The sequence below is a fragment of the Engraulis encrasicolus genome, chromosome 9, assembly GCF_034702125.1.
Source record: "Engraulis encrasicolus isolate BLACKSEA-1 chromosome 9, IST_EnEncr_1.0, whole genome shotgun sequence".
In the NCBI taxonomy this organism is placed as follows: Eukaryota; Metazoa; Chordata; class Actinopteri; order Clupeiformes; family Engraulidae; genus Engraulis; species Engraulis encrasicolus.
Window position 1 is genome coordinate 15,560,779 of NC_085865.1, and position 25,000 is coordinate 15,585,778.

At 41.6% G+C, this 25,000-nt stretch overlaps 1 protein-coding gene across 1 annotated transcript in view; it reads right to left on the reverse strand.

Moving 5' to 3' along the window:
* LOC134456119 (contactin-associated protein-like 2) overlaps positions 1-25,000 on the reverse strand; it is a 293,385-nt gene that overhangs the window by 116,610 nt on the left and 151,775 nt on the right. Inside the window, exon 9 of the mRNA XM_063207552.1 lies at positions 19,490-19,639. Coding sequence (XP_063063622.1) covers positions 19,490-19,639 — 150 coding nt within the window. The remainder of the gene's footprint in view (positions 1-19,489; positions 19,640-25,000) is intronic.

The window sequence follows — 25,000 nt, forward strand, 5'->3', positions numbered from 1 at the left end:
TAAAGAAAATTATTTCTAAGTAGGTGTTCAGTAAGTAGACAGAGGTAAATGGATTTCTTTTTTCAGACTTCAGAAGTCCTCACCTAGTAGCCTACTTGTGTTGTATTACCGTTACCTCAGTGATCACTACTTCTACTTCCAAACGGACAGCTCATGGACAACATGAACCATAGGTCTTTGCCACCCTTACCCACAGTATAGGAGAAATATCAATATAAAGCAACAATTCTCATATGGCATGTACTATGAAGGTGAACTCATTTTCTTGATATGCAAGGCACACACATAGTCCAGGAGGAAGGATAGCCAACCACGCCCCCTTTCCCCCCCAACAAAATGCCACAGGACCTTTTTAACCAAGATTTATAGTGGTAACAGTAACATTACTCATTCCCACCACATCTTTTTGCATCATATTGTACTTGACCTCAGAATACTCTACATGTTTCAATCCTATGTATTTGTACAATAGTACAGTAGCATACAGTACAGTACAGCATAGTACAGTACCTTACAGGGGAGTACAATACAGTTCAGTATAGTACCGTACAGTAGAGTATAGAACAGTACAGTACAGTACAGTACAGTACAGTACAGTACAGTACAGTACAGTATAGTACAGTACAGTACAGTAGAGTACAGTATAGTACAGTACAGTACAGTATAGTACAGTACAGTACAGTACACTAGAGTAGAGTACAGTAGAGTGCAGCACAGTACAGTGCACTACAGTACAGTACACTAGAGTAGAGTATATTACAGTAGGCCTATAGTACAGTACAGTACAGTGCAGCAGAGTACATTGCAGTACAGTAGAGTACTATTGTATGATGTTTGTATTGGTAGCTCTTTTGAATTTGTTCACTGTATATGTAGGCCTACATGCAGGCTACAGCTGTTTAGCATGAAACACCTAATTCATCCATCTACGGTACATGTCAAAACTCTCTTGACCAGGGTCTTGAAAAGGTTTTCACTACCTCAACCCTGAAATATACATACTTTATCCACAGAAAAATAATTTTGAGTCTGGTTTTACCATGCAAAGCTGATTTCATGTGTATGCAAATTAGTGCATAATTGATGATTCATGCCCTCATTTGCATATCTTAACATCAAAATACAAAAAAACATCCAATACATTTTTTTCTTCTCTTATCATCAGTAATCAACTGAGAAAGTTTCAAGGTGATATCTATGATTTAAGTTTTTTTTGCCTATTCACCTATATAGTCTTACCATAACAATATATTTATGCTAATTATGCAAATTGCCCAAAGTGCAACTTCGGGCAACCAAGCTAAATCCCCTTCATTTGACCTATAGATGACATTTCTGCAATAAAACTTTAGGGTACTCAACATTTCTGGGTTCAGTATAGGGGCCTATGGGGATCACGACTGGACTATAGTGACAGGCTGTGGGGAATGCATTAGAGAGTTTCATCCAGGGGAAAGTAAAATACAGGAGAGGACAAAGCGTATCTAATGAAGACACTCACAGTGGAGATGAGGGGGAGAGAGAGAGAGATAGAGAGAGAGAGAGATAGAGAGAGAGAGAGAGGGGGGGGGCTGATTTGTATTGCCGCTTTACTCTTGAGTAGACAAGGTTATTAGGCTTCACCTTTACTGTAGGTACAGACACAGACACACACACACACAGTGTTATTAAGGTGAACCTTTAGGGAGGATGTGGTGTACGTTTAAAAGAGTGGAACTCCTGATAAACAGCGCTTGATTTAGCACACAGATTCACAGATGCACAGACACAGCAATGCACCAGTGCACTCTACCCTTTCTCGCTCTCTTTCAGTCTTTCCACACTCACACACTCATGCCAGGGGTGGAACTTAAGTTTTTTTCCCAACCAGTCACGGTGACAGGTAGATTTCAAAATCTACCAGTCACTCACTGTTTTTACCAGTTAAAGTGACTGGTGGGTTGAAAAATTTACCAGTCACCACTGAAATTTACCCGTCATTGGCAGGTGGACGGGTGCTTATTTCCATCCCTGACTCATGCACAGACACACATAAATACAATATCTGGTGGCCATCCCTGTTTATGGAGTGTCTGTCTAAAATAAAATATTTGATCTGTCAAAAATGAAAATAGTTCTGATGTATCTGAGGTCATATGCATTCACAGACATACACATGCATGCACACAGTTAATCACAGTGTTTTCAGCATCTATGAACACTGCAACAACACGGCATTCCTTCTGTGATTGTGTAAAACAAAGTTTGTATTTGTGATCTGAGCACCTATCAGGTGTCGACAACTGTGAGGCAAAACAGACGGTCGAGGTGTGCTACTACCTGATCTGTACACGTCTTTAACACTTTCAGCTTCCACAAACGGGTCATTCCAGCTGGAATCAGCAAATTTCTGAAAAATCTCCCACTCGACCCCCTCGGATTTGCCTGAAAAAAATGTATGTGATGGCTTAAACATCCAATAGATCATATCCACAATATCAGAACTCAGCTCTGGATACTTTTGGCACAAAAAATCTGTAAATAAGTACACCCCCTACGCTTGTTTTAGCAACATTGCATGAGTGACCATGTTCAGACTCAATTATCTCCAGAACTATTTGTGTCAGATTCATTATATTTTCAGGGCTAAGAGTCCCAGACCTGAATATCATATATTACAATTTGCAGCACTGTAAGTCAAATCACACCGTAATAATGTGCCTCTACTTTTTGTAGATATCATATGTTCTAAGGTTTCCAAATGTCTGTAAAAACCTCAAAGTTCTACATGTAAGGTTCACTCTTGGTAAATGGTCTGATATGTACCATGACTTTCACATCATAGTATATCTAACAAAAGGCTCCAATGGTTGTTGAGATACAGAGGTCCAAAGATGGGAAAAAATTAATTTGCACCAATGTTTGGAGCAATATTTCCAATCTATGACACTAGTTAGGAACTTTCTGTTTGGTGTTTCTGAAAGAGGGAACTATTTTGGAACTATGCCATGGGCTCCATGAGCCGCCATCTTTGTGTGAAAATGGAACACAAAAATCAAGGGGATTGGCCACCTTCTTAGGATGGAATTGAGGGTTAAGTCAGATATACTGAAATACTGAGCTGAACAAGTATAAAATCACCTATTTGGTATCAGAGATTTTAGGTTTTAGTGTACACTGACTTGGCTATTCATTTTAGGTGTAGTAAACCCAATTTTTTTCTATAACAGGGCTCCTAAGGTACACCTGCATGTCACATGGGAATGAGTTTTTAAAATTCATTATAAAAATAATGGGGCAAAACACCATCCCAAATTTTAGATATGTTATGAATAATAATATAATATAAAATAATAATAATAATATAAAATAATATTATCTTTCAGAGACACCAAACAGCAAGTTCGCAACTGGTGTCATAGATTGTGAATATTTCTCCAAATAATGGTATAAATTAGTTTTTGCCCATTTTTGGACCTCTGCATCTCAACAACCATTGGACCCTTATATCAAATATGATGTGATGTGACAGTCATGGCACATATCTGACCATGTACCAAGGATGAACCTTGAATGTTGAAATTTGAGGTTTTTATGGACATCTGAAAACCCTTGCAATTTTAATTTCAAAGAAAAGTAGAGGGCCAGTATTAAGGTGTAATTTGACATACAGTGCTGCAAATTATTTACAGATTTTTTGTGGAAAAAGTATGCACAGCTGAAATCTGCAATGGTGGATATGTTCTATTGGATGTTGAAGCCATCACATATATTTTTTTCAAGCAAATCCGAGGGGGTCGAGTGGGGACCATTTGCTGATTCCAGCTGGAATGACCCAAATACCTCGTCACCCACTGTGTCTTTGAGCTAATTAGAGGGGAGAGAATAACGATATGGTGAGCAAAGGGTTCACACATTGCCCACACCAACACTTTTTGCACATCTATGTGCGTGCAGGGTGGCACAAGCGTGCACACCCACCACACACCCACCACTCTCTCTCTCTCTCTCTCTCTCTCTCTCTCTCTCTCTCTCTCTCTCTCTCTCTCCTCTCTCTCTCTCTCTCACACACACACACACACACACACACACACACACACACACACACACACACACACACACACACACACACACACACACACACACACACACACACACACACACACACACACACACACACACACACACACACCATGGTGGGAAACACATCAGTCATATCAGTAATATGACTGCTGCAGCAATGGACATTCACTGAGTCAGCCAATGCCACACATGCACACACACGCACAAAGAAATAAACAGAGATAATTTGGCTGCTTCTGTAATGATCATCCCCTTACCCAGCCAACTACATGCACACACATACTCCTGTCTATGATGGAAATCCTCATCCACATACACCGAGATATAAAAACAAAGTCACTGCCGTTTGATGTTCATTAATGAGTAGGCCTACACTGAAACATGGAGCCTAAACTATTACTTTATGGTTTCATACGACACATTTGAAGGAGGAAACCAACGCACACCAGAGTTTTCGAGGTGCAGGTAGCGGGTGCAAGATCAATTTTGCAGAAGAAGATACTGCACACTCTTGTCTATCGTGCTGCAATTTATTAACAAAACAACGTTTCGGCCCGTATGGCCTTTCTCAAGTTTTTACTAAAATCTTGAGAAAGGCCATATGGCCCGAAAAGTTGTTTTGTTGTTTACTAAAAACTTGAGAAAAGGCCATACGGCCCGAAACGTTGTTTTGTTGTTTACTAAAAACTTGAGAAAAGGCCATACGGGCCGAAACGTTGTTTTGTTAATAAATTGCAGCACGATGGACAAGAGTGTGCAGTATCTTCTTCTACAAAATTCATACAACACATTACCTACTACAATGGACTAAGCTCAACTGCATGAATGTATGTATCTAGGGCTATGTCATGCATTTCAGCCTTCGCTAAATGGCATTCTACTGCACAGATTTCACTCCCACTCTCAACCCCACCTCCACTCAACACAACTGAAGCACTTACGCCCTTGTTGTCCCTAAATGGCACAATTCACTCCTCTCTACTACGCCATGACTGCACTTAACGCACTTAACGTACGCTTTTGTCCCCCATCATCTATTCCACAAACTGCTTTAGCAAGCACTTACGCCCTTGTCTTCTCGAAACTGCTTTCTATTTGTCCCCATCACCTATTTCCCAAACTGCATTCTATAGTGAATTGGATATTACCTCCTCTGCTCAATTTCACGGTTTTACTTTATGCATGTGACAAATATGTATCCAAGTATCCAACTGTAGTATCCAAAAAACACAAAATATCAATAATACCGGTATGCATGCTCAGTATGGGCTGTACAGCTAATAGGATGAGTGTATGAGCCATGTGTTGAACTATCTTTGACAAGTTTGTGGGCAAAAATTTAAAAAGTGTAATATTCATCTTTCAGTGCTCCTGTGAAGGAAACAAAAACATTTCACAGACATTAGAGCCATGCCAATCTCTACAACTAGGCTTTTTTTAGAAAACATTACTTCATTCAGCGGAAATTAAATATCTGGTAGTGACTGATGCGTATCTTGTACCAATGCTAATCGCTTTCATAAACATGTTAGGACAAAATGGCACACAACTAGGACTACATGCTGTCACAAACACGCATGCACACACACGCACGTGAAGGCCTGTCTATATTTGTCGTTTTGTGCCCACACTTCATGAATATTCATTAAATTACAACTGAGAAGAGGAAGAGTTTTTGCTTCAATCAAAGGTGCCTGAGGGGAGAGGCCTCTTTGTCAGAGAGAGAAAGAGAAAGACAATGGAGAGACATGGAGGGGAAAAATCGGTGATAAAAAAAATAGACTGCTCATACATATTCAGCCCTCTTTCCTGGAAATAAGTGTGACGGATGAAATTTATTGACTGACAATAACGCCATTCCTCTGGAGCCCATCCATCATGCAGAGGTGGAAATCGGAACAGAAGAGGAAATGAGGAGAATTGGAGAAGTGAAGAGAGACAGAAAAGAGAGACTGTGAGAAGAGGAGAGAGAGACAGAGGGATGTAGAATGGGAGGGGAGAAAATAAAACAGTGGGAAAAAAGAAAATGATGAAGAGTGGAGAGGGAGGGGAAAGGATGGTAAAGTACTGAATACTCAACTCCTTAACTTACATCTGCAGTAGCTAACTACTATACTTGGTTTTGTTACAAATGTTGGCTGTGCATCCATTATGCAAAGACAAATGTCGGCGTTCTGAATGAGACTATAATGAAAAGAACATAAAAAGATACTGGACTATGTCAGACAGTATACATATTTGTCCTAATATTCCCTCAACAACTTCAAAAGCTTTGTGAAAGTTTCTTTTAATTAACCAGCAATCCCCTCAGCCAAAATATCTGGTCTCATATCAATGAGTCATTATGAAGCAACTAAATTGTTTTCATTTTAATTTCTTTTGGCTGGCTGGCTACACAGTCCTTTAGTGCTCCATGTCATCCATGCATCTGAACAATGAAAGTCTCTACAGCTTTCTTCCTTTCCTTTCTTCCCTTCGTCACTCCACTCTGCTCTTTTCAAGCGTCTTCATCTTACTGGATGATCTTAGAGCCCTGTGGAAGGGCTGTGGGTGGATCAGAGAGCTACATGGATTCTCCTGACACTTTGTGCTGTGCAGGCTGGTTTCTGCATTGCTTTTTTATGTATTAGCATCTTGACGAGGAGCAAATTAAAGCAGAAAGGCGTGTCCTCCACAGATTATAAGGTGCTTCTGTTCCGCGTATGCAAGCTGAGCTGGTGTCAGCCTGCTGTTCCCAGTCTTCAAGCTGAGTTTTTTGAGGAACAGGTGTGGGTTGGGTAGTGGGGGTGGTAGAATAGCAGACAAAGGCAAAGTAGCATCTGCTGCACTGGGGGAAAAAGTGTCTCAAATGGCACACTCATGTCAGTACATTGAGTTTAGTGAGTTCTTTTATTTTTAAAGGGACACTGTGTGAGATTTTTAGTTGTGTATTTCCAGAATTCATGCTGCCCATTCACTAATGTTACCTTTTTCATGAATACTTACCACCATCAAATTCTAAGTATTCATTATGACTGGAAAAATTGCACTTTCCATACATGAAAAGGGGGATCTTCTCCATGGTCCGCCATTTTGAATTTCCAAAAATAGTCATTTTTAGCTGCAAAAATGACTCTACTTGGACCATACTAGAAAATATGTGTTTATTACTTAGTAAACATTCATGTAAATATCAAATTTGGCGATAGTCAACCCAGTTTCAATGAGCAGCATAGTTGCAGTACCTTTTTTGACCATTTCCTGTACAGTGTCCCTTTAAAGATATATATTTTTGGTCTTCTATACTTTATTATGGAGGACAGTACGAGAGACAGGAAGCGAATTGGGTAGAGAGACGGGGAGGGGTTGGCAAAGGACCCGGGCTGGGAATCAAACCCGGGACAGCCGCATGGCAGACAAGAGCCCTACCGGATGGCCACGGCAGGGCCACTGTGCACTGAGTTCTTAAGTGCATAGTGTTGTAGGAAAGTTTGGACACTATGCACTGTGCACAAACTGGAATTGGTAGGTAAGTATTAGTTCACCATAATATTGGTTGGCTAAAGTATATATTTTACAGTTTCTCATGCTTGTATTTACATTTCCTTCACCTGTATGTTGCATACAATAATACTAAACTTGACATGAGGAGGTTGGTTGTCCCATCAATGGGTCATTCCAGCTGGAATCAGCAAATTTCTGAAAAATCTCCCACTCGACCCCCTCGGATTTGCCTGAAAAAAATGTATGTGATGGCTTAAACATCCAAAAGATCATATCCACAATATCAGAACTCAGCTGTGGATACTTTTGGCACAAAAAATCTGTAAATAAGTACACCCCCTACGCTTGTTTTAGCGACATTGCATGAGTGACCATGTTCAGATTCAATTATCTCCAGAACTATTTGTGTCAGATTCATTATATTTTCAGGGCTAAGAGTCCCAGACCTGAATATCGCATATTACAATTTGCAGCACTGTAAGTCAAATCACACCGTAATAATGTGCCTCTACTTTTTGTAGATATCATATGTTCTAGGGTTTCCAAATGTCTGTAAAAACCTCAAAGTTCTACATGTAAGGTTCATCCTTGGTAAATGGTCTGATATGTACCATGACTTTCACATCATAGTATATCTAACAAAAGGCTCCAATGGTTGTTGAGATACAGAGGTCCAAAGTTCGGAAAAAATTAATTCGCACCAATGTTTGGAGCAATATTTCCAATGTATGACACTAGTTAGGAACTTTCTGTTTGGTGTTTCTGAAAGAGGATGTTTTTTTTAACAACATATCAAAAAATTGGGATGGTGTTTTGCCTCATTCTTTTTATAACGGACTTCAAAATCTCAATTGGCTACAATTACTTGAAGCTATGAGGACCATGTCACCTACCGACTTGTCGCAACTCTCAAATCCATGGCTCTGATGTCACCTTAATAGTGAAAACAAGATGGCTACCCTGTGAATGACAAAGCAAATTCTAGGGAAACCATAACACTTGAAAATGAATTGATTGATGCCACACAGCAAGAATAGCACATTGCACATGGCTTTGATAGACATTAATTATTTTAATTGTAAAATCATAATAATAATCATCATCATCATTTTAGTAGTAGTAATAGTAGTAGTAGTAGTAGTAGTAGTAGTTGTAGCGGTAGTAGTAGTCTTGGAATAAAGTGATGAAATAGGAGAGGATTAAATAATTGTAGTACTCTTGTTTGCAACAAGGACTCCCATCCTAACTAGTCTTTCAATCAGCACCTGTAACTTTATATTTGCTATGAAGCTTGTGTCTTACTCGTTAAGTTACCAGCTGTATTGCAAAATAACTAACCATACTGGCTAGAGATTCCCTCAGACTAGTTTGACAGCATGATCCTGGAGTTTTTGTTAGAAGAGTTTGCTTGCATGCAGTATTCAATATCAGGTGAATATTGAAGGCACAGAAGTTCATATTGGCACCAGACAACCATGTGGTTCTTGTCACATTGTTGCGATCTAATTCAGCTGCTTGCATCATTGTAATAATATCCCACTGCAATGCTGACTAGTGGATTGCAGGTTAGCAGCAGTAATTACAACAATCATGGTTTGGATGCTTGCACACAATGTTCATTACTTGTAAAGTTCATCATCACATTGATCCAGGTGAGATGATGGAAGCCGAAAGGAAGCTTTGATTTGATCACAGGCTTATGTCACACCGCAATGCGCTTTATGATCATTAAAAGGACTGAGGCAAAACACCATTCTATTTTTTTGCTATGTTGTTAATAAAAATATCCTCTTCCAGACACAACAAAAAACAAGTTCACAGCTGGTGTCATACTTTGGAGGTATTGCTCTAAAAAATGGTGGGGTTTTTTTTCATGACGCCACTTTGGATGGATTTGAGGGATGCATGCCACACTGCATTGAGATTTGAAAAGGCATTATACAGATAAAGGGGCAAAACACCATCCCAATTTTTAGATATGTTGTTAATAAGAATATCCTCTTCCAGAAACAACAAACAGCAAGTTCACAACCGCTGTCATATATTGGAAATATTGCTCCAAACAATTGTGTATTGTTTCCTTCCCATGATGCTGACTTCCTGGAACTATTTTGGAACTGTGCCATTGGCTCCATGATCCGCCATCTTTGTGTGAAAATTGAACACAAAAATCAAGGGGATTGGCCACCTTCTTAGGATGGAATTGAGGGTTAAGTCAGAAATACTGAAATACTGAGCTGAACAAAGTATAAAATCACCTATTTGGTATCAGAGATTTTAGGTTTTAGTGTACACTGACTTGGCTATTCATTTTAGGTGTAGTAAACCCAATTTTTCTAAGGTAACAGGGCTTCTAAGGTGCACCTGCATGTCACACAGGAATGAGTTTTAAAAATTAATTATAAAAATAATGGGGCAAAACACCATCCCAATTTTTAGATATGTTATGAATAATAATATTATCTTTCAGAGACACCAAACAGCAAGTTCACAACTGGTGTCATACATTGGGAATATTGCTCCAAATAATGGTACAAATTCGTTTTTGCCCATCTTTGGACCTCGGCATCTCAACAACCATTGGACCCTTATATTAAATATGATGTGATGTGAAAGTCATGGAACATATCTGACCATGTACCAAGGATGAACCTTGAATGTTGAAATTTGAGGTTTTTATGGACATCTGAAAACCCTTGCAATTTTAATTTCAAAGAAAAGTAGAGGGCCAGCATTAAGGTGTAATTTGACATACAGTGCTGCAAATTGTAATGTATGCTTGTCAGGTCTATGACTCTTAGCCCTGAAAAAATAATGGACCCACCACAAGTAGTTTTGGAGATAATTAAGTCTGAATATGGTCACTCAGGCAGTGACACCAAATCATGGGGAGGGGGTGTCCTTATTTGCAGATTTTTTGTGGAAAAAGTATGCACAGCTGAAATCTGCAATGGTGGATATGTTCTATTGGATGTTTAAGCCATCACATATATTTTTTTCAAGCAAATCCGAGGGGGTCGAGTGGGGACCATTTGCTGATTCCAGCTGGAATGACCCCAATGTCACTTACAGAAATAAGACACTGACCAAACTCCTCTGAACCGAACGGCACAAATCCAGTGGTGGACAGTAACGAACTAAATGTACAGTCGGTCCCCCTACAATGCACACCCTTTACCGAGGTAATGCCACGTCATCCACCTCGGTACGTACCGGGCCTAGCTGCAGTGTACCCAAACAACCGCCGGGTGGCACTTGGGAGCGCTCGCTATACGCTTTACCACGTGGTAGTCTCTCTCTCTCTCTCTCTCTCTCTCTCTCTCTCTCTCTCTCTCTCTCTCTCTGGCCTACAGCTTACCTATTGCAGCGCTCCCGTGTGAGCTTGGACGTCCAAAATGTTTATTACCATATGGAATATTTTACGATGCTGACGGCATATTAATATACAAGTGAGGAGTTCGTTGACAGTTTCCAATTCCCCTCATGTGGCGCACAGTGCTCCGCATGTAGCAGGATCGATAATGATGGTCAGGGCGCACAGCAGTGCTTGGGTTGCTATGTTTTTTTTCCCTGGAATACTGTCGCCGATTAGATAGAAATATTCCTGTTATGAACCCGAGTTTAGTAGGCTAGATATCGCGCAGTGAACGAGGCAGCCTGCAAACAGTTTGAAGCGCAAGGTGGCTGTAACAAGTTAGAAAGTAGCCAAACTCTGTTGCTTGGTAACCTTTTTAAATTATGAGCGTTCCACGAACTATCTTTCTTTGCGCACGCTATAAAATGGCAATAAACATGTTATTTTAAACTACTGGTTAACTATTTATGCTTTCTAATGTTGGTAAAAGCCGTATAATAAGCGGGATAATGTATTGTCCACACGTGACTATCGGAAAATATTTCCCTTCGAAGCGTAATAACACCCCTCCGCCTTCGGCGTCGGGGGGTGTTATTCGCCTCGTCGGGAAAATATTTTCTTAGTCACGTGTGGACAATACATTATCCCTTACATATTCACCAGCACGCACCGATTCAGCGGATAGCCTAACAACATGCCTATAAATTGTGTGAGAACACCTCCAGGAAGTAGGAAGAGTCATAAAAAGAATAGCCTAAATAATGTAATGAATTTTCTTTTAAAAAAAAAAAAAAAAAAAATGATGATCGGATGAATTGCATTAGGCCCTAATGTGCAAGCTCTGACAAAATGCAAATTGAGTGTAGCCAGAAGCCATACCGATTATCGCATGGCAAGATTTGAAACGTCTAATATTGCAACTTCAGACTTGTTGTCTGGCTGTGGATAGCCTACTTTTTTCGTTTGGTAAAAATTACTGAGAGTGCAATACACCTCACCGCAGTAGGCCTAACCTAACAGCGCTTCGTTTGAGCGTGTAAGCGTTGGCTATTTATCACACATCGCCAACAGCTGGGGCGATAACCTAACCTACACTTCCCTAATGAATTTAATGTTGTCACATTGGCAAAAATTAGCAAGCGACTGATATTGCTGTTTTCGTGCTCAAATTAAGTGTAACCAACTGTCGGGTTATGTGTCGCAGGTGAGAAAGTGCGCATTTTTCCAGCGACACCTCTCCTTGTTACCAAATACCCTGGAGAGTACTGTAGCCTACACCACAAATAGGCCTACGCCAAGACACAAATATTGAGTTTTAAAATAATATTTATTAACTAACAGAAATCTAAAAGAGTCCCGGGGCACCCCAAATCTATACAAGTCCGAAATTCCAAATTTCATTGGAGATCCCCCCCACAGTCATCCGTTCCGAAGGAGGCGGAGGAGCGGTGGCCAGATGTCCATCCATTGCGAGGCTGGGGAGACAGGAAGAGCTTGGTGACAGTAGGCTTGATTCCATAGGCAGTCCAAATGACACTCACTTCCATAATTAAGTAGGCTACGCAGGTAATCGCTGCACTTATTCCACGTGATTTACAACACTGCACTCGCTAGTCTAGGTTAAACGTTAGGGGTGAAGTTGCACAGCACTCGCACACGGCACGGCTCACTGCAAACAATGTGTGCTGCGATTCACCTGGGTAGGCCAGCGGTGTTAAAAGTGAGTCCAAGTACAACTGGGTTTGGAGAGAGAGAGAGAGAGAGGGGAAATATATGCTGGGAAATATACACTGTCATCTCATAATCATGGAGTTCCTCGTGCGATTTCATCTGGGTCAGTCAGAAATGCACCTTGCGCACCGGGAAGTGTGTTTTTTCAAACAAGAAAACTGGTTCATCATATGCATGGCTTAAACTGACTTTAATGTTTGCCAACGTGCTATAGTTTTCCTCTCATAATAGCACCTGGCGACTGTGACCACAGTTAGATGACCTCGCGCGCGCGTAAACCCATTAAAATATAGCCTAGCCTTCTGTGGCTATTCAGAGCAATATGAACCAATCAGGTCGGCGTTGCTATTAAGCAAAATACATCCCTGATGTCTACTTAACTAAAATAAGATGCATTTGTCTAATATTTGGAGACATCGCCTTGCTCTTTCTGCGGGGAATTAAGCGCCTCTCTCCCTCGCTCTCTCTCTCTCCCTCTCTCGCCCACACACACACACACACACACACACACACACACACACACACACACACACACACACACACTGTTTGGAGAGGACGCATTTAAACTGTAACAGTTTAGGCAGTAGGGGAGAGCAGGGACTCATGAAACTCGGGACGAATGAAACACTGCGATTTACTCGAAAACTTTAACATCGCCTATCCGAAAGTATGAAAAGTCAAAGTTGTCAGGTTTACAGGCAAAAGGGATTTAAGTGTCAGTAGACACTGTCGGGACGAATGAAACACCCGTTTCATCCGTCCCCTCTCGCCCATTGACTTAAAGCAGGATCAAAATAAAATGGGAGCACTTGAGATGACTATGTTCCAACTTGTCTTGAGCACCGTCGTAGCGCAACAAATCATTATCGTAAACATAGCCTAGATAATTGGAAATTACAAAAAATAGGCTACATTTTATAGACTTTGGCTATAGGCTAAGCCGACTCCTCTACCTGTTTGAATTAGTGCAGCCTTACAGGGAGGACGTTAATTTGGCATAGGTCAACTGCAAGAGACTACTAATTTGTGACTTGACGTGATGTGTGAATAATTAGGCTACGATATGCAACAGGCATATTTAGCCGCACTCAGTCATTCATTGGGTGAATGTCCCGACCCTGTGTGTCCGCGTGCATGCATGGGGTGGGGAAAAACACATCAAGCGTGCCATCACCACCCATCCCCCCGGACGCACGAAACCCATTGAAGATCCAAGCAATTGTAGTCTGTCAGTATTTTAGTGTGGGCCCAGGTAGTTGAATTCCTGCATGGCCTGGTTATCTCAATAGTGCCAAGAAGATGTTTGCCCTCAGGCTAGTGTGTTCATAAAGCGCATGTTCGATTTGCTGTAATAGGCTACGATCAGTAAGCCTCAACTTGTCTGTCGTGTCTTTTCCTTCTTTCGATATTTTGTAAAATAGGCCCACGTTAAAGGCTAAATACGATAATAGGCCTAAATAAGGCTAATAAAGTGAGCTAAATAAGTCAGGCCTAAATAAAGTTGTTTTAGCCTATGAACTCAGGCAATGCAGAAATTTGCGGAGGGATTTTGGATAACTTGGCCTATAGGCTACCGATGGCTTTATGAACTTCATGACTCCATACAAGATAGTCGGGTAAGCATATTGACTTGTAGACCACCAACATCTGATGCTGAAGTGGGGGAGGGTGTTTTTTTTCCACTTCAAATGTTCCCCGACACACACACACACACACACACACACACACACACACACACACACACACACACACACACACACAGATACGCGCTAATCGCTCTCTCTCTCCGTCTCTCCCTCTCTTTCTCGTTGTTGCTATACGTGCATCTGGATAGGCATAGGCAGTGTGGTCACCCAGCACATTTTCATAGAAATGCTGTGGGTTTTTTTTAAATGAAATCTTTATTCAGTTAGGTTGTGAACAGCGTTTCTCTTTCGATGTTGCGTCACCGTGGACAAGTGTCTGCTCGAAAACTTAATGCAAAGCGGCTAAAATGTTCAGAACGTGTTGAACTTTTCAGAACATGAATGTTTGTTCTGTGGGGGAGGGGTGGGTTACAGCAGTGCAGTGCAGTGCAGTGCACGGGACTGCACAGCCTTTTGTGACATGTCGTGGCGCGACAGGTTATCCAGCCTCCGAAGGTTCCCCAGTCATACTGTTGGTTCGCATCTCCACCGAAGCAACTGAATTTGCAGTCCTAATCACAGATGATTAGCCACACCTGGTGTAACAGATGTATTGTCATGTGTGCATCACATCCCCAGTTAACCGGAATCCCGTCGATCGCGCACAACAGCGCATTGAAAGGATGAAATGTTCACAAGCACCAATACAAAAAAAACCGTCTTCAACCTATTAGTCCGTAGGCTATCCTGAGGATATCCGTTCCTGACTTGAATAGGTAGTGCAGAAATAATTAACAGACATCACTTAGCCTATAAGTTAGGAGCGGAATTGAGACGGTGAATGCAGGACAGAATTATGAAAACAAAACACCGTCGACTGGCGGTCTTGTTTAGGGATCACGCTTGTGTTATTATCAAATACCCAACGTTACGTGCAACGCGCAATTGGCTGACTCTTTCCACTTGTAGCCTAAAACTGGGGGAGGGATCAACATACAATGAGCTACACTGAAGCAGATTACTCTGCTTCGCAAAAAAAAAAAACAGTGCACCAATAATACCCCCGTCTTCAACCTACTATTTAGGCTACCAGATATATAGGCTAGTAATAGTATTAAGTTGTGCTACCTTGTTTTTTGTGGTAACGACAGTGTAGATCAGGTAATAACCTGCAATAGGGGAAGCGGCATGCGCCAGTTTTAAAGACGGAATGTCGTCGCCAAATGTACTAAAATCACCTCTCTCATGCTGACATGACGGGGCACTACTTCATTAGGCTACAATGTTGTTCATGTCTGTTTGACTCACACTATACGAGTGGTTCAATTTGTGTTTTTGTGCTCATCGCACAAATGAGACAGACAGGCTTGCTTAGGGCTACACAAAGCAAGCGACATCGGTCCACTCAAAATGGTCCGAACTCCGCCGCTTGATTTCATGTCTCCTCAGTCTCTCCATTACGGTTTATTAGTATACTCTGTTTTGCTATTTTCGTTATTCTTAGCCCTGGCATTACAGATGAAGCAACTGTGATCAGTGAGGTTGTGGAAACGGTTGAATAGGCCTATGGTCCTAAATTGGAAGCGGCCGATGCCAGTTTTGAAGACAGAATGTCGTCGCCAAATTTAAAATTCGATCTCTCTCATCGCGCGTGGCGTCACGGGACACACTTAATTACAATGGTGTTCCTGTCTGATTGACTCGGTTTTAATTGTCTTTACCGGTTCAAATTGTAGTAGGTATGCAAACTCTGTATCCTGAGAATACCCGTTCCTGGCTTGAATAGTGCTGAAATAAGTGAGGGACGGATTGGGAGACGGTGAATGCAAGACAGAAAAAAGTCGAGTTTAAATTCACATTGTGGTCTTGTTTAGGGCTCACACTTGTGTTATTATCAAATGCCCTATCAAATGCCCAATGCTAAATAAAACATGCAATTTGCTGACTGTATTTCTACTACTACTAAAACTGGGGGACGGGCAAGGACGGGAGCACAAACAGACCACAGACACAGGCAGACGCTGCTCTGCAAAAGCGGTGCTATACTGCCCCCCGCATTCCGAATGGCCACAGGGTGTAATGATCACGGTACGCTGCCGCGGCCCGGCACGGTAGTGAGCAGATTGAAGTTACACCATCTGTAATTCGTTACTGTAGCCTACTTAAGTAACATTTTCATACTTTCATACTTTACTCAAGTATTTTTATTTGGTAAGACTTAATACTTTTACTTCACTACATTTCAAAGCGAAATTTAGTACTTTCACTTCGTTACATTTACAGAAACACTCGTTCCTTACTCGTTCCTTTTTTTTTAATTTAAAGCGATACATGGCAGGTGAATTCATTAATGTTTAATGTCCTGGTCAAATGAAATCTGAGATTTCGCACTGGTGTGAAGAAAGTGAAACTGAATCCGATTGGCAGACTCGGAGATTCGTCATTGTGATTGGTTGTAATGTGTCACGTGACAACAAGCTCTAATATCATTTTTAGAAGGGAAACAAGCAGAGCCAGACCACTCATATGTCCACTGTTGCGACTTGTGAGACGAATTGAAATAAGAAGAAATGGTACTTAGACTACTAGTAACATGCGGAAAGCACAACAAAACAATAAAGCAGGCGACAATAGCGTTGTTAGAGTGTATTAATCTGCACGTCGTATTCGTTGTGTGAGGGGGGAGAGGTTAGCTCGCAGGCTGCACTCGCCTGACACCTTTAAGACGACATTTGTTAAATAGGCTTCGCGTTTGAACTGAATAATTAGCGAATTGATACTTATTTAATGTACTGCTTATTTGACTTACTGTGCTATATATGTGTTGTGGCTTACAATAGAGTCACATAGGCAAATTGCCGCTTTTGTAGCGTGTTGAACTTTCAACCTGCACTAACTCAAAACATGCACACACACACACACACACACACACACACACACACACACACACACACACACACACACACACACACACACACAAGCACACTGCACTTTCTGCACTAAACCCAAACATACACACACACACACACACACACACACACACACACACACACACACACACACACACACACACACACACACACACACACACAGACACACGAACACACACACAAGACGCACACCGCACCTTCTACCTGCACTAAACACATACACACATACACACATACACACACACACACACACCACACACACACACACACACACACACACACACACACACACACACACACACACACACACACACACACACACACACACACACACTGCTGCTGGTGTACTTGACAGACCTTTTTATATTTATTTTCTTCAAAATGCTACTATTACCATGTCAGAACGCTATAAAGGACTTTTTTTTAGGAAAAGCACAAAAACACAACAAATACCTCTTAATGTATGTCCTCTACAAGTCTTCTGTTGTCCAGTCTTGCACTTTAAATGTCTGTATGAGCACTGTCTATGTCCATACTGTCTTAAGTCCATGTATAAGTACTGTCTATGTCTATACTGTCTATGTCCTTACCTTAATTAGTCTATGTCTGTATGGGAAAGCAAGAAATGTAATTTCAAATTCTTTGTATGACCGGTGCATGTAAAGAAATTGACAATAAAACCTACTTGACTTGACTTGACTTGTGTTGGTTTCTTGAGTCAAGTACACACAGGATGCCTAAACATGCTGCTTATTCCAAACCATCCAGGCGCACAACTCCGTGATAGCCTTCTTTCCCCTCAATACATTGCAGTATTTTCTGAAGTAGTTGGGGATAAATTACTTGTCTAATAGACTCCCCTGTTAACAAAAAAATGATTTGCTTCAACATTATGGAAAAAAGGCTTGTGTAAAGGGTTTGTATATGATTGCCTTGGCCACCACATGTTGCAAAGTGAGGCTGCATGCAACATGTATCCTTTCCCTAAAGTCACGTCAGTAGGCTACAGTGGATATGAAAAGCACTGGCAAAACCACCAAAGTGAGGTTGTAAAAAAACAACAGTAACAGAGTAAAAAAAAAAAGTGGACTTTGGCTAAATATTGGCCCAGTGATGTGCACAGGCACAAAATGATCAGACAGATAAGTGTTGTGAAATGAAGTTGTATCAAGTAGGCTATTGCAAATCATTGGCATCTTGCAAATAGAGACCATTACAAGTATATGAAGATGTTCCTATCTTTAAAGGTAGCTTAGAATTGCAAGAGGTCTGTTTGTCCATACATAGGCCTAAGCCAACATTAACATAAGCAAACACTACATAATAATAATAATAATAATAATAAGAAGAAGAAGAAGAAGAAGAAGAAGAAGAAGAAGAGGTCTACCAAAACCATAATTATAACAAAAATTAGACATAAAGTACTTTATAGGCTACTCTAACTCCTTGCTGTCACAAATAAGTAGGCCTATACTGGACTGTAGGCCTGCGGCTGGGGGGTATTTGTAGTAGTTGTTCTAATAGGCATATAATACATTTCAGCCTAATCATTCTTAATACGAATGGCCCTTTCATGTGTTATTTTGGGCATGTTAGGGTCAGTATTAAATGTTTAGAGAGGTAAATATGAACTTCTGATGCTATAACATCCATGGACTTACTCCACAGTGTTTCTGAGGCCTGTTATGGCCTAGTTCTAACATGTTGGTAAGGTATAGCCTATGCAAATCAGAGGATAGTTAATTAGGCCTAGATATGACAAAACTAGGCCTACAACACTTAAATATTAAAATTGCACCAAAGGCTTCATTTTTCAGTTTTTACTTTTTACTTTTAATACTTAAGTATTTTTGACGGCAGGTACTTTTGTACTTCTACTCAAGTAAAAAAGTGAGGTGAATACTTTTACTTTTACTTGAGTAGTTTTCAATGCAAGGTAACTGTACTTTTACTCAAGTACATAACTGGTGTACTTCGTCCACCACTGCACAAATCTTCCGTTATGTAAACAACATGGCAACCATTTAGTGTGTGCATGCACAGTGTCCATCGTTCACACACTGCGTTTTTGACCATTGTTAGGGCAGCATCCAGGCACTTTTCAGCCTGAGCTCCCCACGTACTGAAACATAGTGCCCTAAGTGCACAAGTGCACCCTTTGAGGTACAGCACGTGAGACTTGAGACACTAGCCTAATTGGTATTACCTGCCAGTAGCTTTGCTATAATTGAAGAAAACCACAGTTTGAAACACAAAACTGACGTAAGCCCCCATGAGAGTGATTCAATACCAGGTGTCCTTACCTCCAAAGTGGTAGGATCCTCCCGTGGTGATCTGAATAGGGGTTGTGGTGCGCACTGCTGAGAACTCGTCACCATCGATGGTCAGCATGACAGAGTTCTCCTTGGCCAGAAACCGGACGTCATGCCACTCGCCATCATTCAGTGCAGAACCTGGAAAATCATTAAAATACATTTTATTCATGTGGGACTGGATTTCACAAAATTGAAAAGTTGTTTAGCACACACTGCATATAAACAGGAGGATGTGAATAATCATCCTCATCCACCACCTCCTCTGCCTTCTCCTCCTTCTCCTCCTCCTCCTCATCCACCACCTCCTCTGCCTTCTCCTCCTTCTCCTCCTCATCCACCACCTCCTCTGACTTCTTCTCCTCCTCCTCCTTCTCCGCCTCCTCCTCATCCACCACCTCCTCTGCCTTCTCCTCCTTCTCCTCCTCATCCACCACCTCCTCTGACTTCTTCTCCTCCTCCTCCTTCTCCTCCTCCTCCTCCTCATCCACCACCTCCTCTGCCTTCTCCTCCTTCTCCTCCTCATCCACCACCTCCTCTGACTTCTTCTCCTCCTCCTCCTTCTCCTCCTCCTCCTCATCCACCACCTCCTCTGCCTTCTCCTCCTTCTCCTCCTCATCCACCACCTCCTCTGACTTCTTCTCCTACTCCTCCTCCTCCTCCTCCTCCTCCTCCTCCTCCTCATCATCATCATCATCATCATCCTCATCCACCACCTCCTCATCATCATCCTGATAATCAGCTTTGAGGACAGCGCCATGGGCCATAGGATGGCACACACACACACACACACACACACACACACACACACACACACACACACACACACACACACACACACACACACACACACACACACACACACACACACACACACACACACGAAAAGTGAAAAGGCGTGTATGGACTTCGATGCCTTGTTCCAGTGCACCTTAGATATCAACTTCTGACTAAAAGCTAAAAGACTAAAAGCTGCAACCCTCTGATCTCAATAACATCGCCATAATGACTAGGTCACAATAGTCCGGCATTACAGAAAGACTCACAGTAATTACACCGTTGTGTTTATCGTCATTGTCTCTGACAGACTGAAAACAGCAAATGCTAATAGAAAAGGTATTATTAGCATCACCATTTACACTCCTGCCTCCCTCTACCACACACAACCACCACACAGGGTGCAAAAACAAGTGTGTGTGTGTGTGTGTGTGTGTGTGTGTGTGTGTGTGTGTGTGTGTGTGTGTGTGTGTGTGTGTGTGTGTGTGTGTGTGTGTGTGTGTGTGTGTGGGGTGTGTGTGCATGTGTGTGTGTGTGTGTGTGTGTGTGTGTGTGTGTGTCTGTGTGTCTGTGTGTATCTGTGTGTGTGTGTGTAATACTGATCATTTCCCATGTGCTAGGCCTACTTAATGAGTTGGGGCTGTGGAAGAAATTATATCAAAACAGCTGAATATTTCATTCTGATTGAGATGCTGGAGATGGCTTTGCTTTGTATGAGGGGCAATGTGACCGAAGGTGTTTAAAGCACTTGTGAAAGTTTCCTTTCTTCCCCTTTTCATTCATGGATGACATTTTGAAGCGCACCAGAGGGTGACCTTTAAAGAGCAGTCTGGCTCCATGAAGTTGCCATGGTGAGCTGACCACAACCACAATTATGCCACAGCAGAAACGTGTTGCCAATTTGTCAGCAGGTAAAATGATACTCATGCAAGGCTCAATGAGTGAAATAGTTCATCATCCTAGAATTACAATCGGATGACTGATGCATTGCAGACCACCTCTGCCATGCTCAACAACTATTTCAGAACGCAGTATCTTGAAAATGGTGGAAAATGGGTTTAGACCGGATATTGGCTTTGAAATACCTTCTTTTTCTTGTGCTAAAAAGTCCAACTTGGTCCAGTTTGAGAAAAAAAACGATAAAAAAAACGATTATACTGCACTTTTTGGTTTTAGGAGGTTACGTCGTACTAGCCAAGAACGCAGTATATCGCGCAATATACTGCACTTCTTCATTGACACCGTGGTTTTGGTGTAGACAGTAATACCACAACAGAACGCAGTATATTGATTTTCAGCTAAAAAGTAATGAGAATGTTGGGTTTTGTTTGTTTTTTTCTTGTGTGCATAAATTTCCACCATAAAAAAGTATTATATGGAAGTGTCATCACCACTTTACCTCCCACACAGTTGCGTGTCCAGAAAGGAAACTTTAAAGACTTTTTTCTCAGTTTGCCATTTCGAATTACACTGCGTTCTAAAATTGTAGGGCAGTATACTGTATATGAACATAAAATGAAAAAATGTCTTTCAAGAGGGATGGTGGTTTCAGGCCAAAAACAGCAAACAAGAGAGTCAGGATCAGATGAATGGTCAAAGTGTCCCCAACCAACCACTTGTCTGGACAGCAGAATTTGATTAATGAGGGGTTGCCACCCAGTATGCGCGCACATACGCACACACACACACGCATGCATGCACGCACACACACAAGCGTGCACGCATGCACGGTCCAGGAACAAGAAAAAGAAGCCTCTGGTTTTCCCTGGATAATTTCCTGTTTTGTCTCGGCAGTGTCTCCAATCCGGTCCAAACAACCTCACCTCGCTTTCTTGGCTGAATGGAAAACTAACAAATATAATGGATGAGGTCCTTGGGCGGAGGGAGGAAGAAACTCTTGTTTTTCTTTTGCCACAGACTAAAACACTGGGAGGAGAGTTTGGTATGTACTCATTCAGGTGTTTGACTTTGATACAACTGTTGTGTCCACAGAGGATTTTGAAATGGCTGCTTTCCATCAAGTCAATGAAAGCCCAAAGCAAAAATAGAAAACCAGCAGTAAAATGCCAATACAGGCAGAAGTTGCCTTTGCTCTACACATAAACGACATATCAAAATAAAGACTAAACTGAAACTTGTTGATTTAAGCTTATACGATAGTGTATCTGGGTCTTCAGGATGGTGGGAAGCATTTATGTGTATGGTTTGGGACTTGCTTCCTGGGCCTTTGATACAGATACAGAAAAGCTTCATGCACTTTCCTATACTGTCTGTTCAGGTGGAATATGGGTCAAAGACGTCCAAAAAGGAATTGTCATTCAGTGTAACGGATACTCTCTGCTGACTGTAAAAAACATGACTCTTTTAATTTATTTTTTTCCCAGTGAATTCATGAAAGCCTCGGCTGTCATCCATTCACTTGAAACAATTTTAAAATCTTGTTTTTTTACAGTTACAGTCAGCAGAAGGTATCAGTTACACTGAATGACAATTCCTTTTTGGACGTCTTTGACCCATATACAGCACATGGCTTTGGATGTGTGCTTAACTCTAGACATTTTTGGTCTACATCACATTGTTTGGTTGAAATGTGTGAGATGTTGGTTTTAGAAAAAAAAGTTTTTAGCTGAATCACTGGTGGAGTTCTGAAAGCCACATAACAGCCTGAGTCTGAGTTGTGTTTCAGCACCACGGACAGTGATGTATTCTGCACTCCACTCCTCTCCTTTTCCTCTCTTTCACATTTCTCAGCTCTCTCCCCTTCATCTTATCTCCTCCTGTCTCTCTCTCTCTCTCTCTCTCTCTCTCTCTCTCTCTCTCTCTCTCTCTCTCTCTCTCTCTCTCCTCTCTGTCTCTCTCCTCTCTATCTCTCTCTCTCCCCCCTCCCCCCCCCCCCCCCCCCCCCCCCCCAGGGAGTTTGGCTTCCTCCTTGGCCGGTCCAAATTGCCCATAACTGCTGCTACACGGCTTCACCTCTTCCTGCTGTAGAAATATAGACAAGACTATTTTTCTTCACCGGTGATGAAGTGGCTACTGACCAGAAATACTTCATGTCAAACACACAACACAAACATAAGCTTGTACACGCACACGCACACGCACACACACACACACACACACACACACACACACACACACACACACACACACACACACACACACACACACACACACACACACACAAGCAAAATATAGCACTTTCCGCTGCGAGATCTGCATCAGACATTGAGTCAGTCTTAATGGCTTCAGATTTTCGTTCAGACAAGAACACATCCGTTTTTTTTTTTACTTTTCTGTGAACACCTGGCTGTGGAGGCATGGGAGATTGTGGGTCATGAACCCCTGTAGTGTCAGAGCAGCTGTCTTGTGCTGTCCTTTATAATCACGTCCGTCCCTCACCTGTTCCGCCCTCACTGTTCAAAGACTTTCTGATTGCAAAGGACGTTGTGATTTCCTTTAAGGAGCTATTTAAGTAGAGCTATTTTAAGTAGAAAGACGATGCAGATGTAGAAAGCTGAGAAACTTGACATGTAGAACCTTGAGTGATTAAGAAAGGAGCTGTTAGAAATTGAAATATGGTCGTTGGATATTAGACAATATCAAAATCAACAACCAAGACTCATGTCATGGGGATGCATTGGATGTTGTTGTGCATGAAAAACTGTGGAGACTTAACTTGACGCCTGTGTTGTATGTTTGACATTGACCGTGTCAAAGCAGTGTTGTGACTGCTGTCACTAAGTGACGTGCGGTTATGGTAAAGAAAGCTCAACTGTCCATGACCACTAAACGTTTATGACGCTGACAAAATGTTTATGTGTTTATGTGTTTTGACACTTATGACCCTGTCATGTCATGTGTATTTCACCGGCATCAAGTAAAGTGTTACCAAAGAACTTCAAAGATCAAATTATGAGCACGACACAACCAGAGATTCTTTAAGTATAGAGATATACCAATGTAATAGGTTGCTATGAGCACTTAACATGACCAGGTTCCGGTCTGCCTAAAGGGGCGTGTCATAATATTACATAATAGAACAGTCCTTAGGTCTGCCTAAAGGGGGATTCCCCCCCCCCCTTGCAATAATAGAACCCGGAAACAATGGAACCTCTCTCTCTACTCTCTCTGATACAACCCTAGGTGTCAGTATGTTCCAGTATGCCTGCCTTTCCATTGGCATAAAACCCATAGAAGCAGTGGTGTAGTCTACTTTTTAATGGTGTGTATACTGTATATTTGAGCATTTTTTGAAGTGGGTATACTGTATATATTTGTGCTATTCAAACCAATGGATCAATCAATTTTAAGTGGGTATACTGAAACCCCTAAAATTTAGAAGTGGGTATACTCCGTATACCCGCGTTCTACGTAGACTACACCACTGCGTAGAAGGTCTATGTAAACCAACTGAATGCCAGCTGAAAAGTCATTTGAAACGCACAGCTATTTAAAACCTTTGAGTTCAAAGCAATGCTAGGCTTTACTCAGCACCCAATTATCATTTTCCAACTTGGATGGCGGTTTGAGTATTTATCATTCAACTGTCTTAGAAATATCTACCAAGTAAAATAATGAGATTCTCCTTGAAGATAACGTGAAGATCACATTGAAGCATATACAGAGAACAAAGGGATTGCAGACCTCTGCATGCACAGAAGCATAAATTCCACAATATCGACTGAAGATGAGATCGCAGAACGAGACATCTGTTCACCACGTTCA